The 26,219-nt window shown below is 45.5% G+C and overlaps 1 protein-coding gene across 3 annotated transcripts in view; it reads right to left on the bottom strand.

Annotated features, from left to right (window-relative positions):
* LOC135513389 (solute carrier family 12 member 7-like) overlaps positions 1–26,219 on the bottom strand; it is a 46,324-nt gene that overhangs the window by 7,412 nt on the left and 12,693 nt on the right. For 2 of the 3 annotated variants that reach the window (XM_064936329.1, XM_064936316.1), the window contains exons 2-18: positions 14,369–14,463; positions 14,024–14,155; positions 9,914–10,060; positions 9,625–9,679; positions 9,331–9,461; positions 8,867–9,108; positions 8,397–8,608; positions 7,612–7,779; positions 7,272–7,370; positions 7,055–7,112; positions 6,256–6,430; positions 6,002–6,120; positions 5,730–5,828; positions 4,378–4,497; positions 2,618–2,722; positions 2,069–2,237; positions 951–1,146 (exon numbers count right to left, since the gene is read on the bottom strand). In XM_064936329.1, coding sequence (XP_064792401.1) covers positions 951–1,146; positions 2,069–2,237; positions 2,618–2,722; positions 4,378–4,497; positions 5,730–5,828; positions 6,002–6,120; positions 6,256–6,430; positions 7,055–7,112; positions 7,272–7,370; positions 7,612–7,779; positions 8,397–8,608; positions 8,867–9,108; positions 9,331–9,461; positions 9,625–9,679; positions 9,914–10,060; positions 14,024–14,155; positions 14,369–14,463 — 2,322 coding nt within the window. The remainder of the gene's footprint in view (positions 1–950; positions 1,147–2,068; positions 2,238–2,617; positions 2,723–4,377; positions 4,498–5,729; positions 5,829–6,001; positions 6,121–6,255; positions 6,431–7,054; positions 7,113–7,271; positions 7,371–7,611; positions 7,780–8,396; positions 8,609–8,866; positions 9,109–9,330; positions 9,462–9,624; positions 9,680–9,913; positions 10,061–14,023; positions 14,156–14,368; positions 14,464–26,219) is intronic. The other variant, XM_064936323.1, reaches the window with a different exon arrangement.

The following is a 26,219-nucleotide window of genomic DNA, read 5'->3' as shown; positions in this document are numbered from 1 at the left end:
AGGTACAATATATGGCCAAAAGTATGTGGAGTTTTGTGGACACCTGCTCATCGAACATCTCATTCCAAAATCATAGGCATTAATATGGAGTTGGTCGCCACTTTGCTTCTATAACAACCTCCACTCTTCTGGAAAGGCTTTCCACTAGATTTTGGAACATTGCTGCGGGGACTTGCGTTCTCCTGGCATCCTCCAAACCCAGATTCATCCGTCAGACTGCCAGATGGTGAAGCATGATTCATCACTCCAGAGAATGCGTTTCCACTGCTCCAGAGTATAACTGCGATGAGCTTTACACCACTCCAGCCGACACTTGGCATTGCGCATTGTGATCTTAGGCTTGTGTGCGGCTGCTCGGCCATGAAAACCCATTTCATGAGCTCCCGGTCTAACAGTTCTTGTGATGATGTTGCTTCCAAAGGACAGTTTGGAACTCGGTAGTGAGTGTTGCAACCGAGGACAGATGATTGCTACGCGCTTCAGCAATCGGCGGTCCTGTTCTGTGAGCTTGTGTGGCCTACCACTTTGCGGCTGAGCCGTTGTTGCTCCTAGATGTTTCCACTTCACAAAAACAGCACTTACAGTTGACCGAGGAAGCTTTAGCAGGGCAGACATTTGAAGAACTGACTTGATGATGCAGCGTTGAAAGTCACTGAGCTCTTCAGTCCGGGACATTCTAATGCCAATGTTTGTCTATGAAAATTGCATTGCCGTGTGCTCGATTTTATACACCTGTCAGCAACGGTTGTGGCTGAAATAGCCGAATCCACTAATTTGAAGGGGTGTCCACATACTTATGGCCCTGTTGTGTAACTAGCGAGGTTAATTTTTCAAATGTATGTGAATGTCTTCTGGAGAAACTACTTTAGTCAGACATACTTGATGATGCTACTTAAAGGTACTGTAGACTATTATAGTAAAGTATAGTGGAGTATGAAATGACTGCTGACCAATGAAGTTCTTCCAGGGGTAGGAGTCCTCAGCCTGTTTCCAGGCCCCAGGCCAGGCCATGAGGACGGCGTTGTGTTTCATGCCCCCCAGCCCTGCCGACTGGATCAGGTGGGAGAAACCATCCCTCAGGTTAGAGGACACCACCACGTGGCAGAAACCTTTGGTACGTTCTGCGTGCATGGCCGACTTGACGTTCTGCACCAAGTGAAGAGGAACAGCCAGGAGGAAAGAGAATGAAAGAGGAAAATGGATTAATGGATGACAGAGTGAATATAAATAGTTTCCATAAATACTATTTTAACACTTGCAAGACATTTTGATGCAAGTATACTACAGCAATTATGCAGAAAGTATGAAGGAGGCTTTTTTGGAGTTGTAAGCTTTATGAGTTCTTTCTAAACTTGGACATGAAGTCAAGAGTGTGTGACCAAAATCATGTTTTAACATGTGTGGCTAATAAATGGAAACATCTATATAGCTGACTACAGGAACTTCTACAGAGCCATTGGCGTTTGTCCTCGCATAGCGTTTTATTGACCTCTTTGTGCTTGAATTAGACCAGTCAGAATGTATCATTGACCATAGCTGGAGGGTAGCATGACAGAGCAAAAACGCAAAGGCAGCTTTCATCAGACTGAAATCTGGGATGAGGAAGAGGACAGGGAGTGGGGTAAACAGATATAATAATGTATTTCTCTTCACCAGTTTGATTGTAAATTAATATTGTAACTTACTGAGTATATTATTAACCTCTAACGGTTTGCCTCTATGATATTTTAGCACACCCATCTGACCTCCCAGCAGGTGGCAGAATTCTCTTTTATGGGATAATGAATTGAGAAGTCCATATCCCCCAATGTGGTGACCGCACAGGAGTAAGAATGTCAGAGTCAGGGATAATATCACTTACTCTTTACTATTTGAGTGGGTGGCTAAATTACACCTGCTTCCAGCGAGCACAAAACAATAGTAATGCAGTTCTATTTATCATATTGGACGGGTCTGGGAATCAGTAGCCAAGGGTGATTCTGTTCCAACTGCGGCTGTTCTGCACATCTTACCTTGTCTGAACACTGATGCTCTGCCACCCTGGTCATGTGATATTAGTGTCTCTCACCTGCTCTGCGCTCTTGGCCTCAGCCCCCAGGGTCATGTAGGTGCCCTCCAACACAGAGCTGACGATGGTCAGACCTTTCCCTGCCTTCAGCTGGGTGGTAAAGGACAGCAGACGAGGGTGTTTCACCCCCAAGTCTGAATCCAGCTTCAGTAGCACCAGCAACTGAGGCCTGGGGTGAGAGATACAGTACAGTCAGTGTATGTTCAGATAAATAGACATCAAGGCAAGCCACTAAACTAGGTCATCAGGCAGGACAGCAAGACAACCAACTGTCAGTCATCATCCATCGTTTTTTAGAGTGACAGCTCTACATTTCAAACCTAAAGTACAGAAACATTAGACCAAGGAAGGGCATATCATTCATGTGCACACATTATGGGTCTCAAACGTCAAATAAATGTTCTTCATATTTAAAAAGTTAATGTACAATGTGTCTAAGTGGAAAAGTGGAAAATTACATAACTGAGTATGACTCTGGCCCTTAGGGGTCACCCTCTCACCCTCTTCACCCTCCTCACCCTACGCTCTACACTGCTCTTAGCCACTCACCTCCAGTTCTTAGTGTGTGGCTGCACTTCCTCCAGGCGGATCAGAGCGTAGCGGGCAGCGTTCAGGGAAAGACCTCTGATCCCGTCTCCCCACTCCTTCTCTGCCCTGAGAGGAAAGAGATCAGAGAGAGGGTTAAAAAAGGCAGGAGCACTACATAAAACCCGTTAGGATTACAGAAATCTCATACATTTAGATATCAATGCCAATACACCAAACTGTAACCAAACTGTATAATTACGGGGGCGGAGTTGGACTAGTAACCGAAAGGTTGCTAGTTCGAATCCCCGAGCTGACAAGGTACAAATCTGTCATTCTGCCCCTGAACAGGCAGTTAACCCACTGTTCCTAGGCCGTCATTGAAAATAAGAATTTGTTCTTAACTGACTTGCCTAGTAAAATTAAGGTAAAATAAAAAAACCGGACAGTAATTACAAAACACTGTCCAGAAAATGGGTTAAAGAAAGGCATGGACTCCAGAGATATAATACTGTGTTCTATTTAGTTCCGTGGGGACATCTCCCTGAGGAAACAACATCTCCACGCCGCTGACCCTCAATACTGGGGCTCCACAATGGTGCATTCTCAGCCCTCTCCCATACTCCCCGTTCACCCATGACTGCGTGGTCATGCATGCCTCCAACTCAATCATCAAGTTTCCTGACGACACTACAGTGGTAGGCTTGACTACCAACGAGACAGCCTACAGGGAGGGGGAGAGGGTTCCTCAGAGTGTGGTGTCAGGAAAATAACCTCTCACTCAAAGTCAACAAAATGAAGGAGATGATTGTGGACTTCAGGAAACAGCAGAGGGAGCACCCCCCCATCCACATCGACGGGACAGTAGTGGAGAAGGTGGAACATTTTAAGTTCCTCGGTGAACACATCACGGACAAACTGAAATGGTCCACCCACACTGACAGCGTGATGAAGAAAGCGCAACAGCACCTCTTCAACCTCAGGAGGCTGAAGAAATTTGCCTTGTCACCTAAAACCCTTAAACATCTAAAACTTTTACAGACGCACAATCGAGAGCATCCTGTCAGGCTGTATCACCGCCTGGTACGGAACTGCACCGCCCTCAACCGCAAGGCTCTCCAGAGGGTAGTGCGGTCTGCACAAAGCTTCACCGGGGGCACACTGCCTGCCCTCCAGGACACCTACAGCACCCGATGTCACAGGAAGGCAAAAAAAGATCATCAAGGACATCAACCACCTGAGCCACTGCCTGTTCACCCCGCTATAATCCAGAAGGCGAGGTCAGTTCAGGCGCATCAAAGCTGGGACCGAAAGACTGAAAAACAGCTTCTATCATTAAACTGTTAAACAGCCATCACTAAAATAGAGAGGCTGCCGCCAACACACAGACTCAAATCACTGGCCACTTTAAGAAATTTATTTAATAAAGGTATCACTAGTCACTTTAAATAATGCCACTTTAATAATGTTTACATATCCCACATTACGAATCTCATATGTATATACTGTATTTTATACCATCTACTGCATCTTGCCTATGCCGCTCTGCCATCACGCATCCATATATTTATATGTACATTTTCTTACTCCATCCCCTTACATTACTTGTTAAATATTACAGCACTGTCGGAAGTGGAAGCACAAGCATTTCTCTACACTCACATTAACATCTGCTAACCATGTGTACATGACCAATAACATTGGATTTGATTTGAGTGGGGACATTACCAATGCAATTGCAGAATTAACGTTATTGAGCTGTTATTGGAAAACCAAAATCTTACCCTCTGTACTCAATGTACTTATAGATGCATCCAGCGATAGACATGGCTACCAGTGCGTAGTACCAGGAGGAGATGAACATGAGGGAGACACACAGGCTCATCCCCAGGAATGACAGCGTCCTGCAGGGACCAGAGAACAGGACAACAGCTTATTGAATGGGCTTATTGGTTGGATAGGCATTAGGTCAGAGTTATTACATCCTGATCTTGGGCACGTTTGAGCAGTGCAGGCCTTCGTTCTAGCCCAGCACTGACACACCTGATTTAACTTATCAAGTGTGTGATGATGTGGATTTATGCCCACTTGTCACGAACACGCACACTGTCTAATCGGCTGTATATCCAAATAGCACTTTCTATTTCCCATGTGCATTTTGCCATTTATTTCAAGAAGCATTATACTCAACACTGCACATGACTATATAAGTATTTAGCTCCTTTGTTAGCAATAAGCTACTGTTTAAGGTTAATTCCCAGTTCTGTAGTAAAATGTTTGTATGGAAAGGTATTTTTCGTATAATCGGTTCCAAACATAAATGCGGTGATTTACTTGTCTCTAGCCTACGAGAGTGGAACATTGTTTCAGTGCACAGAATCATTGCAACACTCACGAGTTAGAGACTCTGTTTCATTCTGTTAATGCTTTCCTTTGTTCATACTTCCCACGTTGTGTCGGAGCACAGTGAGTCATGTCTTGTCTGTGTCATTTGAGTTGTGAGCCTTTGCGCACCACTATACTGTACTGAGTTGCGGTCATTCGCAGGTTCTATTCATGTAAGAATTCATGATTAATGTTTAACCTCTGCCCAATTTAAAGTGCACATGGAAGTGGTCACATCTGTTTTAGACAGAATGTATGTATTTCGGTAATTATGAGGAAGCCAGTTACATTTGAATACCAATTATGTGGTTACTTGTCTTTGGACATGGGTATGTAACAGAGAGGGGCTTAGAGGGTATAAGCGCCTGTTTTGGGTTTCTAGGTAGATTGGGTTTGTTGATCGAGGGGAGGCTGCTTGAGCCATGTACACATGTAAGAGCTATGGAAGCTACAGTGTGAGCCTGTTTTAGGCTTAGTGCAATCCGGTATTTTGTGTGTACCCATTTGTCTTGTAAATATTTATCGCAGGCTATCGCTGTTAAGAAATATGGACACCTTTGCACCGGAACCTTCTGCCTCCTTCTGAATATCTGCTCTTAAGACTGCATATGTGCATGACCTATTTCACAAAGTGCTTCATGATTAGTTGATTGGATGTGTTCGGTGTGTTAGTGCTGGGCTGTAACTTAATATTGGTCCAGAGTCTAAGATCCCTGAATTGACACTTTTGGCATGGAAAATATTAACTCACCAATGGTAGAACTTAAACCTGGGCCTCCAGTTGGGAGTGCGGAGCAGTGTCTGGACGGCACAGGCCAGGTTGACAAACAGGTAGCACATCAGGAAAAACCTGCAGCCCAGCCCCATGGAGAAGATGAGTAGAAGTGACTTATAGGCTTCCAAAAGGATAATGAGCTAATACTCTACACAACTGACAGGATAAAACATCCCATTACTATAGAGAAAAAGACACAAGCTCACATTTGCAGTATCACCTTCTACACACATACTGAACACACTCACATTGAGAGAATGGGGGCAACAGCATCCAGTGATGCAATAAGGATTCCAATCTCACAGATCCCAGCGGTCATCAAGAGGGCCCAGGTAGGTTCCCCATTGGCTTTACCATGACCAAACACCTAGAGGAGAGGAGAGAGAGAGAGAGAGAGATGGAGAAGGAGAGAGAAAAATAAAGAGATCGAGAAACTAGCTGAAGTGTTTATATTTGAGATACAATAGCAAGGGGCATAGCACAGACTTTAGGACCTTCTTACCTGCAGAAAGGGGACAATCCCGTCACGTGCTATGGCCTGCAGCAGACGAGGGGCACCAGTAAGACTCTGCAGCCCTGCCCCACAGCAGGAGAAGAAGGAGCCAATCACGATCACCCATGGAGAAGGCCATGCCAGAGTTCCAATCACCAAGTTCTTCTTGACAGAGTCCCCAAATCTGTAGCGGAAACAGACACAGTTGAATGGTATACAAACACAGGTACTGTAACCCATAATGACAAAGTGGAAACATGTTTTTAGAAAGTTTTGCAAATTGATTGAAAATGAAATCTAATAACATAAGTATTCACACCCATGAGTCAATACTGATCTTTGTGGTTGAAACTGGGCTTGAAATCCACTATTCGATTGAGAGACATTACAGATAATTCTATATATGTGGTACAGAGAGGGTCCCATTCAACTTATTATGCAATTTGTTAAGCACATTTTTACTCCTGAACTTATTTAGGCTTGCCATAACAAAGGGGTTGAATACTTATTGACTAAAGACATTTCAGCTTTTAATTTTTTATTGATTTAAAAAACGTTCTACAAACAAAATTCCACTTTGAAAGTATGGGGTATCGTGTGTAGATCAGTGACAAAAATGTGGCTGTATCACAACAAAATGTGGAACATGTCAAAAGGTGTAAATACTTCCTGAAGGCACTGAATGACACAAAGGTCTTTAATATACAAGTTATACACAGCAGGGATGGCTTCTGCATCAATGCTACTGTACATAATGGCATAACAGCTATTGCCATGTTGTAAATAATAACTGTGGAATAGTAGTTACTTGTCTCTCAAAACGACACCCTCGATACAGGCCCCAAATAGCACAACACAGGTCATGTCTGGGAGTTGGGGTTAAGAAAGGAATAGTGTTGTCAAAGTTAACAAATGCACAACACATACACTCTCCCACACTAAAACACACATGCCAGCACTCCATGCATGCATGCACACCACTCCACACATGCACGTCATCATCTCCATGGTTACTCCAAGGATACAAATGAAAGAAGTGGTTGCTATGGCCAGGATGGTGCCGAAAGGAATAGACCTCTGGGCATCTCGGAGGTCTCCAGATCTGTTGGAGCCCGCCATGATTCCTGTGATGGGACACACATAGATTCTTCAGAAGCTGAAATTTAGGAAATCACCAACATACTTAAATGTTATCTCCGCAAGCAGAAAACAACACCAGAACTAAAAACACAAAAGCGTAAGTTACAGTAACTCTTCCAAAGCACAAGTTACAGTAACACCCTTACAATCAGCGTGAGGATGACAAACAATACATTATGTCATATGGAGGTAGCTACAATATGACAATATGGCTACTATACCAACCTGTGACGGAGGGGAAGTAGATTCCCACAAGCAGAGTGAAGAAGGTGGAGATGTCGTTGAAGACGTAAGGCATGTAGATATCTCTGGAGTTATCCTGGGCTGGAACAGATGACTGCCTCTTCTTCTCTACCAGCATCCCACTGGGCCCGTAGTCCCCCCACATGTTGTCTAACAGGGGACACAGAGGAGACGCATTATAGTAGACTATAATCTGAGTGTACAAAACATTAAGGACACCTGCTCTTTCCATGACAGGTGAATCCAGTTGAAAGCTATGATCCCTTATTGATGTCACTTGTTAAATCCACTTCAAATCAGTGTAGATGAAGGGGAGGAGACGGGTTAAAGAAGGATTTTTAAGCCTTGAGAGAATTGAGACATGGGTTGTGTATATGTGCCATTCAAGAGAAAATATTTCAGTCCCTTTCAATGGGGTACGGTAGTAGGTGCCAGGCACACCAGTTTGTATCAATAATGGTCCACCAACCAAAGGACATCCAGCCAACTTGACACAACTGTGGGAAGCATTGCACTCACAATGGGCTAGCATCCCTGAGGAACACTTTTGACGCCTTGTAGAGTCCATGCCCTGACTAGTTTGACTTCCTTATTGCGCCCCAGGTTGATCAAACCAGATGATACAGCTTTGATAAAATATGCCAATAATCATTTGGTAAGTGAGTAAGTAGTAGTAGTGCCAATAAGTGTCCTCTGACACCGAATCAGATAACTTTATTACCACGCAACAATTGTTTTCGAGACATTTGTCTTGTTGCTCCACTGACCTTTGATGACCCCACTGAGCAGGCCTGGGATGCCCTGGATCTCAGTGACGTTGTTCAGGGTGAAGTACTCATCACAGGTGGCGTTGAGGTGGCGGCTGTCACAGAACAGCTCCCACAGCTTAGTGGTGTACGTCACGTTCTTGATCACCTCTGTCTTCACACACTTCTCAAAGTTGTGGTTCTGCAAGGAACGGTTCCCCAGGAGACAGATTCTGTGGGAAACATATACATATATTCATCAGGATGTTCTCTTGTATAAAGAACTAAGAATCCTTTCCTTTTGGCCACTCTAACCACTGTAAAGAGTCTATAAATATCTGTTTCACTGATATCAATGTGTGATCACTTTAGTATTCAGCCCTGTAAGATCGGATGACTGATGATGGTCCTTTAAAGTGTGAATATGAATCTGACCAGATAAACATAGACACAAGCATCTCCTTTGCCTATAGATTAACTATCTAACTCACGGGAAGTCTGGTGGTTCTATGACGGTCTTGATGACTCCGGCGTAGATGGCCATGATGGAGAGCACCACACAGGCCAGGAAGACCAGGGCCAGCTTGTTGACATATTTGACTCCAACAAACACCACCAGAGCCATGAGAGCCAGGCAGCAAGTCCCGTACACACGCATGTTATTCAGCATGGCCTCCGCCTCGCCCTCCTTCTTCTCTGCCACAAACACTGCAGCGTTCGGCACGATGTACGTCTGGAACAAGAATAAGAGAAAGCTCGGACACCACCTTCATGAAACATTGTTTGGGCCAACAGTTTTCCCGGCTCATGTGACATGTCCAGGAAAAAGTCTAAGCCATTGTTATAGGCTGTTACAAGGTACCAACTCCTGGAAGAGTCATGTGGTAATGAAAAACTCCTGCCTCTAAACATTGTGTATTTCCTATATCACGACCAGGCATTGTTTTATCCTTACCAGAAGGATCTCAATGGTACCCAGGATGTACATGGAGCCAGCGAATGTGGTTCCCAGGTAAAAACACAAGCCCACAGCCCCACCAAACTCTGGTCCCAAAGACCTGGAGATCATGTAGTAGGAGCCTCCGGCTGCATGGGGCAAGAGAACAGATACGGGTAAAAGGACTGGAAAGGAAATGAAGTCAGCCACAGACTATAGCTCCAATGCAATAGTGATATGGTGCTAAATAACCATAAAAGCAGAGGTTGAGGTTCCTTATTAAAGATGGAAAATAAGTTGAACTGAAATTACCTGGCACTACCCCATTTGTTGCAATAGCACTCATGGATATCGCTGTCAGCATGGTCTGTAAGAGAGTAAAAAAAATACAAAAGAGTAGCATTGGTGGGTGTATGGTTACAATGTCCTCGGGGACCAAAATGAGACCGCTTCATTCATGGCAGAGAGAACTGAGATTGGCAGAGAATTCCACAGTTTAGTACCTGAACTCCCCAAAACGGAGGAGTGTTTGTATATAAGTAGTTAAGCCCAATAGTACTCACACCTTAGTACTCTATTTGTATTACTACATATTACTCACACAGGTGCAACACATGACGACGATGGCGAAAGACTCCAAAATGCCGGCGGTGCCAACGATCCAGGTGAGACGCAGGAAGAGGATGACTCCCAGGATGTTCTGCATGCAGGGCAGGTACACGCCGATGAATGTGCCCATCTGAGGACTCTGGAGGAGCCAACGTAGAGGGCCAGGGAAGAAGAGAGGTACAGTAGGATTACCATGAGTCAGCTTATGGTACAGCAGGGCCTGTAAAATGTACTGTAATGCCACAATACAGCATACAATACAATATTGTACAATCCTGTAAAATACAGCTGAGAATACAAGGTCAATTGTCTGTAATAAAGAGATGCTCTGCTTTTTTTGACGCCACACTCCACAAAGCAAGTCCTCCATGTTCTAGTTTTCTCTTATCTTGATTATTGTCCAGTCATATGGTCAAGTGCTGTGAAGAAAGACCTAGCTAAGCTGCAGCTGGCCCAGAACAGAGCGGCACGTCTTACTCTTCATTGTAATCAGAGGGCTGATATTAATACTATGCATGCCTGTCTCTCTTGGCTTGGCTAAAAGTTGAGGAAAGACTGACTACATCACTTCTTGTTTTTATAAAAGAAGCATTAATGTGTTGGAAATTCCATATTGTTTGCATAGTCAACTTACACACAGCACTGACACACACACTTAGTCCATGGAATTCCCTTCCATCTTATATAGTGCAAGTGAACAGCAAGCCTGGTTTCAAAAAACAGATAAAGCAGCACCTCACGGCACAACACCAATCCCCCATGTGACCTACTTGTTGTGTGTACACTACATGACCAAAAGTATGTGGACACCTGCTCGTCTAACATCTCATTCCAAAATCATGGGCATTAATGTGGAGTTGGTCCCCACTTTGCTGCCAATAGAGCCTCCACTCTTCTGGGAAGGCTTTCCACTAGATGCTGGAACATTGCTGTGGAGACTTGCCTCCATTCAGCCACAAGAGCATTAGGGAGGTCAGGCACTGATGATGAGCGATTAGCCCTGGCTCGCAATCGGCGTTCCAATTCATCCCAAAGGTGTTCGATGGGGTTGAGGTTAGGGTTCTGTGCAGGCCAGTCAAGTTCTTCCACTCCGATCTCGACAAACTATTTCTGTATGGACCTCGCTTTGTGCAAGGGGACATTGTCATACTGAAACAGGAAAGGACCTTCCCCAAACTATTGCCACAAAGTTGGAAGCAAGGAATCCTCCTCCACCAAACTTTACAGTTGGCACTGTTCATTGGGGCAAGTAGCGTTCTCCTTGCATCTTCCAAACCCCGATTTGTCAGTTGCACTACTAGATGGTTCACACTGCTATGCTTTATCTTGGCCAGGTCGCAGTTGTAAATGAGAACTTGTTCTCAACTAGCCTACCTGGTTAAATAAAGGTGAAATAAAAATAAAATAAATAAAAATGGTGAAGCGCGATTCATGACTCCAGAGAACGTGTTTTCACTGCTCCAGAGTCCAATGGCGGCGAGCTTTACACCACTCCAACCAAATCTTGGCATTGCGATCTTAGGCTACTCTGCTATGGAAACCCATTCTATGAAGCTCCCGATGACCAGTTCAGCAATCGGCGGTCCCGTTCGGTGAGCTTGTGTGGCCGACCACTTCGCGGCTGAGACGTTATTGCTCCTAGACGTTTCCACGTCACAATAACAGCACTTACAGTTGACCGTGGCAGCTCTAGCAGGGCAAATATTTGAGAAGCTGACTTGTTGGAAAGGTGGTATCCTATGACGGTGCCACGTTGAAAGTCACGGAGCTCTTCTGTAAGTCCGTTCTACTGCCAATGTTTCGCTATGAAGATTGCATGGCTGTGTGCTCGATTTTATAAATGTGTCAGCAACGGATGTGGCTGAAATAACTGAATCTGCTCATTTGAAGGAGTGTTCACATATTTTTATATATACAGTATACTGTATGCACTGACATGTATGTGTAACTGATGCACACACACGCACAATACATGTTAATGTTTTTAAATGTATGTAAATTCTAAAGTATTTTGCCTGTAATGTCTCTCATGTAATGTGTCAGACCCCAGTAAGTCTAGCTAGTGGGGATCCTAATGAATCAGCCACAATAAATACTGAGATAAATTTTGGTATTCAATTGTATTGTGGGCAAAAAGACTTGCGCTGACAGACGATTATCAGAGCCGTACACAATTTTATTTTACAATTGGCTCATTAGCAACCACCAAAACCATTTCAGTCAGAATCCGGTCACTGGCAGCATAAAAAACAATGGTGAAGTCAATGGTCTGAAGTCAGCTGCTTAACTGTGCCCTGTAGCGACACGATTACAAATATTTTCTCACGACTACAAACATCATTTAGCAGGGTTACTCTCATAAAACTCTCATTACTCTCTCTACACATACTCAACACTGTCACATGCCAACCATATCACCCCAATCATCCTGAAACAATTCCATCACATAAGTTGTTTTGGTTTAGCCTGTTCCATCCCACATCCATCCTCCTGTGTTTCCAAATGAAGTTTGGCAAATATTGTCTGATAAAATTATGTAAACACAACTGATAAAATGTTTGCAGTATAAATGTGTGTCATAGTTTAGAATTTAGAACGTAAATAATTATATTTATGCGGGTCTAGGGAGAGAGTGGCATTAGGATACAGTTTGCATTGGCTTTTCAGACAATGAGTAGTCAGATGTAATGCTAAAAGACATCGCAATGTCCTTCGAACAAAACATCAATAACAAAACATCAGTAACAAATCGTCTGTAACTAGACATCAGTAACAAGACGTCAGTAACAAGACGTCAGTAACAAGACGTCAGTAACAAGACGTCAGTAACAAGACGTCAGTAACAAGACGTCAGTAACAAGACGTCAGTAACACGACGTCAGTAACAAGACGTCAGTAACAAGACGTCAGTAACAAGACGTCAGTAACAAATCGTCAGTAACAAGACGTCAGTAACAAGACGTCAGTAACAAGACGTCAGTAACAAGACGTCAGTATCAAGACGTCAGTAACAAGACGTCAGTAACAAGACGTCAGTAACAAGACGTCAGTAACAAAGCATCAGTAGAGAATCCTTCCACAGTGCCCAGCCTATTTTCCACATGCCCAACTCATGCTCATATGTCATAACAGTAAAGTATTTGAAGTCCTTTGCAGTTCTCCAGAGAAATAAACAACAGAACTATTCAGTGAAATTATACTATATTTGCTCTGTGTGCTTGTACAGTTTGGAAAGCAGGAATAGCCAAATATAACAGTCAAACATAATGCTACACAGTGTACAGTAACAGGCTACCTTAACAATGATCTGCTGAACTTCATTACAGCCATACAATCCATGCCCCGATCACCACAGGATAAATGAACAGCTCTAATGTGTCATCCACCGCCTGATGACATAAGCACCCCCTATTATACTCCAAAGGTGCAACGGCCCCCACTCTTTCAAGATCAGAGAACCCCCCCACCACCACACACACACACACGCACGTCACATCGACACCCCCCCCCCCCTCGCACACAAAGACACTGCATGAATACAGTACATACCATATATCCCATAACACAACACAGCCCTCTCTCAATACTGCTGTTGGTTCTCCTATACGCCTTTTTACCAGGGTCAATGTGGCCCTTGTTCATAGACCGTTCACAACCTGGAGTGGCATCCTCACTATCCACTCTGTCTCCACAACCTCCCCCCCCCTGAGCCAATCAGATCTCCATCAGGGAGAGGTACTGGGGTAATTGTCAGGGGACAGAGGCATGGTTAGTTTCTGCGGCCTCGTGTTGGTGCTGTGACGCTGAATAGCAACAGTAGGAGTATTTCTTTGGTTGGTTGGTCAGAAGAATGCTGCTTTATATTCTCACACGCGCTCTGCTCTCAGAAGTGCTGTTGCATAGCTACCACACTAACCTAGTCAACTCATGTTGGTTTGCACAATAATAGAGATGTTATTGTGATCCAACAACAACGTCCTTGTCAAGTGGATTGACAGTTAATACAATGTCTGTCTACTACTGTACCTCTTTAGCGAGGTCTCCCACAAAGTACCCACCGGGAGAAATTCTTGATTATGCACAATGGTAATGTGGTCCGTACCTTGACTCTAATCTTTGTAACCCCCTCCTCATTTTCATACTCCTCATGCTCAGTGACCCCCTGGGTGAGGTTGGTGTAGTTGGCCAGCTTGTTGAGGAGGGAGGACACCATGGGGTTGCTCTCAATCTCTTCCTGTCAATAAGGATACAACGACACTGAATCGGGACGTCATGGTATTGGAAACATACAAGTACGGAACAAACAAAAGCAACAAATGTTTGGATGATATGTACTCTACAATATAATCCATGTAAGCACATAGCTCTCACTTTACATTAAAGTGGAATAAAACCTATGTGGTAATGAATTACGTTATGATATCAAAAGCCTTGACATGTGGATTACCTCAAAGAGAGCCATGTTTTTGCCATCGTAGTAGTTTTCTTGGTCTTGGTCAGTGTTGTTGATGAAAGGGCTGCTCTCTCTGGGAGTGACATCTCCTGGGAGACAACAGAAAAGGAGAAAGAAAACACCTCTACTATATTTGTCTGTCCAATCACTATTGATTTCATGGTATCTTATTGATTACATGGTACCAAAATATTGCAATTTTTTTTGAAACTACATTTCTTATGAAACAACACAAACACCACTTTCCTCTGCAATCGATAAAGAAAACCTCTACAGTCCAGACAAAGTCATGTTGATTGTCATTTCCGTAGTAATGTCCTATGGGGTTATGCTGTGACGAGAGAAATCAATGCGATCGTGTGCATCTGATGAGGATGCTAGTGACACTGGTCAATGAGAATGACACTGTAGATCTCCTGTACAGTATGATGAACAAGGACAAAGTACCCTGAACAAAACGTTCTCTTTTTGTGATACTGTAATACAATGTTATTTTCCCATGATTGCTCTCCACCTGGTGTAAAATAAGAGGTGAGATGCAGTGATAAGGAACACTTCAATTATGAAGTGTAGTATTCAGGCCTATAACAGCAGAGTTCCATAAAAGGAGTTGCACCAATCTGCTATTAATCATCACAACAGATCAACCATTTCCATTACAGAGACGTCCTTGTAAATGAGATAGACGTTACTTCCCAAGAGGGTTTCAATGAAAAGTGCACAATTTCTTAAGCATCGGATTTCTTTGCAATACATATTTAGTTTGCCCTACAGTACACACTGGACACACCACGTAATTTCAACATGGAAATTGGGTAATATTTGATTGAGATTTCAATGAGATTTCAACCTTTATTCATCCACTCAAAAAGACAGTGTTATCACTGCGCTTTCAACCATTTGTAATTTGTAACCAAATGTAATTTAAAAACACAGCAAAGTTCAAATGGGAATACAGTTTCAGATATTTATACAGCAACTTAAATGCAGTGTTTCCCAAACCCCAAGGGGTGCACATCTTTGTTTTGCCCTAACACTACACAGCTGATTCAAAGCTTGATGATTAGTTGATTATTTGAATCAGCTGTGTAGTGCTAGGGCAAAAAATAAAACATCCACCCCTTGGGGCCCTGCAGACTGAGCTTGGGAAACCCTGACTTAATGTGTTATCCCTGTGCTTCAGCTAATAGCACAACTGTCACGCCTACTCCTGCTCCAGCGCTAGACGTCACCAGTCTACTAACCACCAGTCCTGGCAACCATCATTAAGCACACCTGCTCCCCATCGTTATGAACACCTGGATCTCATCACCTTGACTCTCCCTTTAGTTAACCCTCAGTAGCCTCAGTCATCAGGCCGTGTTGGTTTTGGTCAGTATGAGTCTCCTGTTTTGTTTATCTGCCGTCTCTCTTCATTAAACTCACCTTCGGCACTTTCTTCCTGACTCCAAGCGTATACGTTACAACAACCAAATGACCTGGATTGCAGTTGAGATTATATAAAAATTACATAGTGCAAGTGATCAATGCTGTTCGAGATTCTGCACAGATTATTATAGAAGATCTCCACAGACCTGCACAGTTTCTGTGATTGCATAAGAAGACATTTATAGTTACAGTAGACAACCCTTCAAATTAGTGGATTTGGCTATTTCAGCCACATCCATTGCTGACACGTGTATAAAATCGAGCACACAGCCATGCAATCTTCATGGTGAAACATTGGCAGTAGAACCGCCTTACCGAAGAACTCCATGACTTTCAACGTGGCACCGTCATAGGATACCACCTTTCCAACAAGTCAGTTTGTCAAATTTCGGCCCTGCTAGAGCTGCCGCGGTCAACTGTAAGTGCTGTTATTGTGAAGTGGAAATATCTAGGAGCAACAAAAGCTCAGCCGCAAAGTGGTCGGCCACACAAGCTCATAAAACAGGACCACCGAGTGCTGAAGAGCATAAAAATCATCTGTCCCCGGTAGCAACACTCTCTAGGAGTCAGCACAATAACTGATCGTCAGGAGCTTCATGAAATGGGTTTCCATGGCTGAGCAGCCGCACACAGCCTAAGATCACCATGCGCAATGACAAGCATCGGCTGGAGTGGTGTAAAGCTCACTGCCATAGGACTCTGGAGCAGAGGAAACGCCGTTCTCTAGATTGATGAATCACGCTTCACCATCTGGCAGTCCGATGGGCGAATTTGGGTTTGGCGGATGCCAGGAGAACGCTACCTGCCTGAATGCATTATTCCAACTGTAAAGTTTTGTGGAGTAGGAATAATGGTCTGGGGCTGTTTTTTATGATTCAGGCTAGGGCCCTTAGTTCCAGTGAAGGGAAATGTTAATACTGCAGCATACAATGACATTCTGGACGATTATGTTCTTCCAACTTTGTGGTAACAGTTTGGGGAAGGCCCTTTCCAATGTTCCATCATCGAGTGGAAAGCCTTCTCAGAACAGTGGAGGCTGTTATAGCAGCAAAGGGGAAACCAATTCCATATTAATGCCCATGATGTTGGAATGAGATGTTGTCCACATACTTTTGGTCATACCATGTATAATGCTTGGATAATTTAATCTGAGCCAATGGCTTAATCCTATTCTTGAACTTTTATTTTGGGTTTAGTTGGAGACGTGAATCCAACATAATTTGTTAACGTGACGACAAGTTATTAGGCTATTTACTGTATAGCAAAAGTGATGATATACATATAGTGGATATAATGTTTAAGATCTGACATTGTTTCAAAGGTTAAAATTCAACATATTTTACAAGGTTTGTCTATGCTAAAAATTGGTTACAATGATGACATAATCCTGTGGTTTGAATCCAATATATTTTTTCCAGGGAGAGATTCCACATCACAATACGTTGACAAATGACGTTGAAACAATGTTGATTCAAACAGTTTGTTTCCAGTGGGTAGTCTCTTTCCACAGTCGCTGTTTCTAATGACATGAGTTTGGCAAACCAAAACTATCCTACTAAATACAATTGACAGACAGCCAGGACATTTTACAGTAGGCTGAGGAAAGCAAGCCAGTCTTCCGAAGATAAGACGAGGGCATTGGTAGAACCATCCATCTCCATCTGCTCTGTTCATTCCAGACACAGGGAAGGCACAGGTACCAGTTATATCAGGCTACATCGTTAAATTAGACAAAGGGGAGCTGACACTGTGTCAATCTAGGGAGGTGGACAGGTTCAGGTTTATGCATTAATTCTGGGAGATAATCCTATTGATTTACAGTATGTTTGTTCTGTTGACAGAGATGAACAGAGTTGAACATACAGTAGAAGTACTTGCCAAATTGTATGATAATAACACATTTTGCCGTTGTCGTAAGTGAATAACTTCAAGGTAAGAATCTCAGACACTAGGAATATCTTAATTTAACTCCAATGTAGACAAAATCTCTCTCGCTAAAATATGAACCATTTGGCTGATTTAACAGACATTTTCACTATTTAAAGCCACCTAAATGTTGAAAAATCTGTCCACACAACGACACAATCTCATCAGGTAGTGTGAAGTGAAGTGGTGCGGCCTCTATGATAATAAATGACAATGAGAGCTGTTTATAACTCGTTAAGCCTCCACAGTGTCAGATTCATAAGCTGCCTAGCCAAGTACACCTGAGCCTGAAGGTAAGACACACAGACACAGAGACAGAGAGAGATATCAAATCCCTATATTTAACCCTCGGTCCCCCCAGCACTAATGCAAACGCGTATCACAGACTATCAACTACAGTACATTACACAAGGACAGACCTAACAAATACATACATGATGATGGCTTAACCAAAGCTTCCACAACAAGACAAACAGCTGTGGTCATGAGCAAAATTCTTACTCCAGACCAGATTGTGAATATGCAAATATGTCTAGCCTGATTATTTCATAGGGTTTATCACACAGATGAGCTCACCTGATCGTCGTGAACCCTCCCCACGCTCCATACCAGGGGGGAGGTGCAGCTGTGGTCCACAACACTCTTCCAGTATGCTACTGGAAACCTCAGTAGTTACAGACCTCAGTCTGCTCTGCCTAGCCCCCCTTCAACTGAGTTGACTCGAATCTGTGTAACACAGTTCTCTATGAATGTCTGTCTGTTCTGCGCTAGGTAGCTTTCTGTAGCAGATTTGATTAACGTGTCTTTGGTGCCCTGGGAATCAGCTGCTCCAGAGTTGTGGACATCCTTTCTTTGTCCTGTCTGGAGGCAGTGGAGCAGCATCAGCCCTTGCGCTCCTGACCCCTCATCCACTCACTGGAGGGAGGGGTAGAGGAGGGAGAGGGGTAGAGAGGGGAAGGGAGGGGAGGGTGCAGCTTTAGCTACTTTAATTCTGTGCCCTGAAACACAGCTCAATGAGCTTACAGAGCATGACCCTACACACACACACACGCGCGCGTACACACACACGCGCGCGCGCGTGCACACACACGCACAATTGAGAGAATCCTGTCGTGTTGTATCACCGCTTGGTACAGCAACTGCACCACCTGCAACCGCAGGGCACTCCAGAGGGTGGTGTGGTCTGCCCAATGCATCACCGGGGGCACACTACCTGCCCGCCAGGACACCTACAGCCCCCAATGTCACAGGAAGGCCAAAAAGATCATCAAGGACAACAACCATGTGAGCCACGGCCTGTTCACCCAGCTATCATCCACAAGACGAGGTCAGGACAGGTGCATCAAAACTGGAACCGAGAGACAGAAAAACAGCTTCTATCTCAAGGTCATCAGACTGTTACATTTTGTTAAATAGCCATCACTAGCACATTAGAGGCTGCTGACCTGTATACATAGACTTGGAATCACTGGCCACTTTAATAATGGAACACTAGTCACTTTAATAATGTTTACATATTTTGCATTACTCATCTCATATATACTGTATGTATATACTGTATTCTATCCTATTCTACTGTATCTTAGTCTATGCCGCTATGACATTGCTCGCCCAATATTAAAATATCCTTAATTCCATTCCTTTACTTTAGATGTGTGTATTGTTGTGAAATTGTTAGATATTACTGCACTGTTAGAGCTATAGACACAATAATTTTGCTACATCCGCAATAACATCTGCTAAACACATGATTGTTCATTTATTCCACTCAGCTATTAGCTTAGCATAAAACGTGTGTAAACAGTATACAGGCTGCAAAAATCCTCAAACATAATCCGAGTCTTCTGTACTTTTTACATTTAACAACTCAAATGGAAATCATTATGGAGTAGCTGAGACAGAGGACGTGAAGAAATAATCCATCCATGTATACCCGATCCTCTATGAAGAGAAAAGTGCAAGCCACACCAAAGTCAATAGACTGCTGAGTTGTTGTCTGGCATATAAATAACATGGACCTGAAGGGTGTCTGACAGTGACATTGAAAGGTCTGCTGTGGTGATGACTAGCACATCTGATGCCATATTTTAAATGACACAGCACACTATTAGATGAGGTACTACTTATGTTTCAATGAAAAGCTCTATCCCACACGCCACGCTATGAAAAGCCTTGCCAAAAGAGGTCCCCGTTTCACAAGAGCTCTGATTCAAGCGTTCAGAATTAAAGCTTATTGACACTCTTTGCAGCTACAGTAACTTGATCAGACACACTTTCATTAGCAAGGGCAATTCCACAGTAACGGAATGACGCTGAGACTGCCACAACAAAACCAATGATTGTAAAGTTAAACCAACCATACAACTATATGCATAAGGACTACTGTCACGACTTCTACTGAAGGTAACTCCTCTACCTGCCGGTTTACTAGAAGCCACCAATCCCTTTTTCCTTTTCTGTTTGTTTTGTCTGTGATCCTTTCACACCTGGTTTCATTTGTGTTTAATTCTGTGTTGTATAAGGGTAACCTGTTGTCTGCCTGAGTTCGTGCGGGATTAGACTTGTGGTTATTGTTGCTCGTTCGTATTTTAATGTTTTCACAGTTATGCACGTGTATTTAGTGTCGGTACTGTGTTTTGTTCCTCCGTGCGGTTGCACGAGTTTCTGAGTATGTGGAGCATAGTTTTGGAATTTTTGTCTGTACCGTTTTGTATTGGTGGACTATATTATTAAGTTACGCTTCTCAGACATATCTGCTCTCCTGCGTCTGATTCCTACACCTCTCACCGAGACGCACATCACCACAGAATCCCGCACCAGATATGGAGTCAGCAGGAGCGGACGCACTCCCAGGGTCCATGGAGGGGCGCGTTCAACACCACACAGCAGTGTAACACCGGCTGGGGACCGCAATGGATCAGGGGATGGCGACGATGGAAAGATGGGAGAGAGGTGGCCTTCCCACGCCTCCATCAGCCACAACCCAACCAGTACCACTACCCTCTCCTTCATTGCCTGGGCCCAGTGGGATTCGACTCGCACTCCCGAGGGAGTACGATTGGGAAGGCAGCCGGGTGCCAGGGGTTCTTACTCCAGATGGACTTATACCTGGCAACCGTTCATCCGGCTCCTTCGGGCAGGTGAGAGCGTGAACGCCCTTGTCTCCTGCCTCTCAGATAAAGCCCTGGAGTGGGCCAACGCGGTATGGAACGATCCTGACTCGGCGAGGGACTACTACCCAGAGTTCACCCGCCGCTTTCGGGCCATGTTCGATCACCCATCTGAGGGCCGAGCGGCGGATGAACGGCTGTTCCATCTGAGGCAGGAGAAGAGGAGTGCTCAGGACTTTGCTCTAGAGTTCCGGACCTTGGCCGCTGGCGTGGGATGAAACGACAGGGCCTTGATTGATTGATCACTATAGGTGCAGTTTGCATGAGGACGTCCGTAGGGAGCTGGCCTGTAGAGACACCACCCTCTCCTTGGACCAGCTGATTGACATGTCCATTCGGTTGGACAACTTGCTGGCGGCCCGCGGATGTCCAGATCGAGTTCTATTAGTTCCACCAGAGGAGGGGGCCTTTCCTGTGCCAGCTGTGGTCACAGAGGGCACACTGCTGACCGGTGCTGGGGGGGCCCTCCAGGGAGTCGAGATGCCAGGCCGAATACTGCTCGGACACCTCAGGTGAGTCGGCACCAAGCTCACCCAGAGCCCCCTGTTGGTCACATGTATGTATTGATTGGTGTTCCTGAATTTTCCCCCCTTTCCCGGCATAAGGCGCTAGTAGATTCAAGCGAGGCGGGGAATTTTATTGACTGTGGTTTAGCGCATAGGTTAGGGATCCCCCTTGTTCAGCTTGACAAACCCTTCCCAGTGCACGCCTTAGATTGCCGACCATTAGGGTCAGGGCTAGTCAGGGAGGCTACGGCTCCACTGGTCATGGTCACGCAGGAGGGTCATGAGGAGAGAATTAGTCTCTTCCTCATTGATTCTCCTGCATTTCCGGTGGTGCTGGGGATCCCCTGGTTGGCCCGTCACAACCCCAGGATTTCGTGGCAACAGAGGGCTCTAAAGGGGTGGTCAGAGGAGTGCTCAGGCAGGTGTGTAGGAGTTTCCATCGGTGCTACGACGGCGGAGAGTCCAGACCAAGTCTCCACTGTGCGCATTCCCTCAGAATATGCTGACTTGGCTACTGCCTTCTGGTAGCTACATTTCCCAGGAATCCTCAGTCACAGGATGAGACGGTGGCTATGGAGACATACATATCTGAATCTCTGGGGCAGGGAGTACATGGATCTCACCTGCCTCCTCAAGTTTCTTTTTGTGAAGAAAAAGGAGGGAGGGCTCGTCCCTGCATTGACTATAGGGTCTAAAATCCATCACGGTGGGGTATAGTTACCTGCTACCTCTTGATTGAGTCATTTCATTTCACGAACACGTTTTTCACAAAACTGGATCTCAGGAGTGCATATAACTTGGTGCATATCTGGAAGAGAGATGAGTGGAAGACAGCGTTTAGTTCCACATCTGGCCATTATGAGTACCTCGTCATGCCGTACGGGTTAAAGAATGCTCCAGCAGTCTTCCAATCTTTTGTAGACGAGATTCTCCGGAACCTGCATGGTGTGGGTGTGGTTGTTTACATTGATGATATTCTGGTCTTTTCCGCTACACGCGCATGTGTCTCTGGTGCGCAGGGTACTTGGGCGACTGTTGGAGCATGACCTGTATATCAAGGCTGAGAAATGCTTGTTCTTCCAACAGGCCGACTCCTTCCTTGGGTATCGCATTTCCACATCGGGGTTGGTGATGAAGTGTGACCGCATTGCAGCCGTGCGTAATTGGCCGACTCCAACCACGTTAAAGAGGTGCAGCGGCTCTTAGGGTTTGCCAATTACTACCGGAGGTTTATTCTGGGTTTTGTGCAGGTGGCTGCTCCCATTACGTCACTGCTGAAGGGGGGGCCGGAGCATCTGGGGTTGTCGGCTGAGGCGGACAGGGCTTTTGGTCGCCTGAAGGCTCTTTTTACCTCGGCTCCCGTGCTGGCGCATCCGAACCCCTCTTTTGCATTCATAGTGGAGGTGGACGCGTCCGAGGCCGGGGTTGGAGCCGTGCTATCACAGTGCTCGGGTACGCCCAGCCCGGCGGAGCGGAACTATGACTTGGGGGATCGGGAGCTGCTGGCTGTTGTCAGGGCCCTGAAGGCGTGGAGACATTGGCTTGAGGGGGCTCAACACCCTTTTTTCATCTGGACTGACCACCGTAATCTAGAGTACATTTGGGCAGCAAGAAGACTGACCCCTCGTCAGGCAAGGTGGGCCATGTTTTTTACCCGATTTAGGTTTACCATCTCCTATAGACCAGGCTTCCAGAACACTAAGGCGCACTATATGATACGGAGGAGTGGATCCTGCGCCCATCCTCCCGGCTTCTTGTCTAGCAGCACCTGTGAGGTGGGGTGGACGCGACATCCGGGGACCGCCACCACAGTGTCCAGCTGGACGGGTGTCGTTCCGCTGGAGGAGTTAAACAGGCTAATTTGGTGGGCTCACACGTCCCCCTCCTCTGGTCACCCGGGGATCGGTAGGACGGTGTGATGTCTTAGTGGGAAGTACTGGTGGTCCACCCTAGCCAAGGACGTGAGGGTTTATGTGGCCTCCTTCTCGGTGTGCGCTCAGTGCAAGGCTCCTAGGCACCTGCCCAGAGGGAAGTTACGACCCCTTCCCGTTCCACAGCGGCCTTCGTCACACCTGTCAGTTGACTTCTTGACCGATCTGCCACCGTCACAGGGCAACACCACGATCCTGGTCGTTGGGGATTGGTTTTCTAAGTCTTGTCATCTCCTCCCTTTGCCCGGTCTCCCTACAACCCTACAGACGGGGTGCCTGAGGACATTGTTTCTGATCGGGGTCCCCAGTTCACGTCCAGGGTGTGGAAGGCATTCATGGAACGTTTGGGGGTCTCGGTCAGCCTTACCTCAGGTTTTCACCCTGAAGTAATGGGCAGGTGGAAGAGTGAACCAGGATGTGGGTATGTTTCTGCGGTCGTAATGCCAGGGACCGGCCAGGGAGTACATCCCCTGGGCAGAGGTGGCCCAGAACTCCTCCGCCACTCTTCTACGAACCTGTCGCCCTTCCAATGTGTGTTGGGCTATCAGCCGGTTCTGGCACCATGGCATCAGAGCCAAACCGAGGCTCCTGTGGTGGACGATCGGGTGAGACGCTGAAGGGAGACCTGGGAGGCCACCCACGGGTACCTTAAACAGGGCGAAGGGTGGCAGAAGACAAGTGCTGACCGCCAGCGCAGCGAGGCCCCAGTGTTCGCACCGGGGGACCGGGTCTGGCGAAACCTGCCCCTCCTGCCACGGTTTGTGGTGCCGTTTAAAGTCCTGAGGAGAATAAACAAGCTGGGTTACAGCTCCCCCTTACTACGGTCTCTCTCAGGCTGGTGGTGGCCGTTTAATGAGTCCTTCCGCCCCCCCCTTGTGGATTGGGAGGTACGGTCGAGGAGAATAAACAAGGACATGTCCACCTATGCTAAGGGAATTTCAACGCCTCCATCCGGATCGCCCTCGCCTCAGGGGGGTATAGGGGTACTGTCATGACTTCTACGAAGGTAACTCCTCTCCCTGTTGGCGCCTGTACTACTGCGTTTACTAGCCGCCACCGATCCCTTTTTCCTTTTCTGTTTGTTTTGTCTCTCCTTTCACACCTGGTTTCATTTGTGTTTAATTCTGGTGTATAAGCTGGTTGCCTGCCTTAGTTCGTGCTGACTAGAATGTGGTTATTGTTGCTCGTTCGTATTTTGATGTTTTTTCACAGTTACGCACGTATTTAGTGTCGGTACTGTGTTTTGCTCCTCTAGACATGATCGACTCAGCTGTACCTAATAGCTGTATATGTCACAAGTTTCTGAGTATGTGGAGCGTAGTTAGAGCGTATTTTGGGGATTTTTGTCTGTACCGTTTTGTATTGGTGGACTATATTATAAAATTACGTTTCTAAGACATACCTGCTCTCCTGCGCCTTACTCCTACACCTCTCACGAGATGCACATCATAACAACTACTTTTAACAATTTACACACACACACACACACACACACACACACACACACACACACACACACACACACACACACACACACACACACACACACACACACACACACAAAAAAAAAAAAAAAACATTTACTGAAAGAACAGTGCAGATGCTAAATTCGGTAACAGAATTACGGGTAAAGTAAAAAAGTAACAGAGAGAAGGTGTGAAGATGTGGACTGCAGCCAGCGGGCACCTTCACTTGGGCTTCTAGTTCTCAAACACGTAATTCTCCTCTAGGCCTATATCCACCAGTAAGATTGTTAAATAAAGGTCATAAATACATATTGAAACCACTCATATTAGCCTACAATGTCCTTTCTGATTCCGTTCATTCACGCATATTAATCAATGGACCTTACATTGGAATACATGTTATGCCCACCTGTGTGGTCTTGTTGTGACATTGACTGCCATTGCCTTGCATGCTGAAGAAGGGTTCATACCTGAAACATTTGGGCAGCAATAAAAATATGTAAATTTCAGTTTCTTTACTAGAGTGCTGTCCTATTTCAGTCACACCCTGATCTGTTTCACTTTGTGCTTGTCTCCACCCCCTCCCGGTGTCGCCATCTTCCCCAGCGTATTTATACCTGAGTTCTCTGTTGCCAGTTCGTCTCTTCAAGCATACTTGCATGTTTTTGCTGTGCTCTTGTTTTTCCTAGTCTCTGTTTTTTAGCCCTCCCGGGTTCCGACCTTTCTGCCTGTCCTGACACTTAGCCCGGCTGCCTGACCATTCATCCTGCCCTGACCTCGAGCCTGCCTACCGCCCTGTCCCTTTTGCACTCTGGCATTCTGCCTGTCCTCGACCTGCCTATTGCCTGCCCCCTTGTATTTTAATAAATATCAGAGACTCTAACCATCTGTCTCCTGTGTGTCATGTATGCTCTCTCTCCGGTGCTCTAGGTCATCATGCTCCCACGCCTCAGCCAGTTCAATAGGTTCCCATGCCTTAGCAGAGGTAACCGGTCAGCTCCTGATCCCCGGGATCATCATCATGGTCGGTGTCCTGCAGCTGTACCCGCATGTTGGGGAGTGGGTACTGTCACATGTGCTCCCTCTCCGGCCTCAAGGTCAACAGGCTGCTCGTTTATGTAATCATTGTTATGCGCATTTGTGCATAATGACACTCACCTGGACTCTATCACCTCCTTGATTACCTGCCCTATATATGTCACTCCCTTTGGTTTCTTCCACAGTCGTCATTGTTTCTGTTCCTGTTTCATGTCGGTGCGCTGCTTGTGTTTTTTGTTTTGTTCATTTATTTATTAAAAGTATTCACTCCCTGAACTTGCTTCCCGACTCTCAGCGTACGTCGTTACACTGTGTCTGCATCTGGATCTTACCCTGTGTCGTTATAATTTATGTTTTTTGGAATACATGTTAAGGCCTCA

This window comes from Oncorhynchus masou, chromosome 3 (assembly GCF_036934945.1).
Source record: "Oncorhynchus masou masou isolate Uvic2021 chromosome 3, UVic_Omas_1.1, whole genome shotgun sequence".
Taxonomy (NCBI): Eukaryota; Metazoa; Chordata; class Actinopteri; order Salmoniformes; family Salmonidae; genus Oncorhynchus; species Oncorhynchus masou.
The sequence above is the reverse complement of the archived record's forward strand: the minus strand, read 5'-3'. Positions and strand labels throughout refer to the sequence as shown.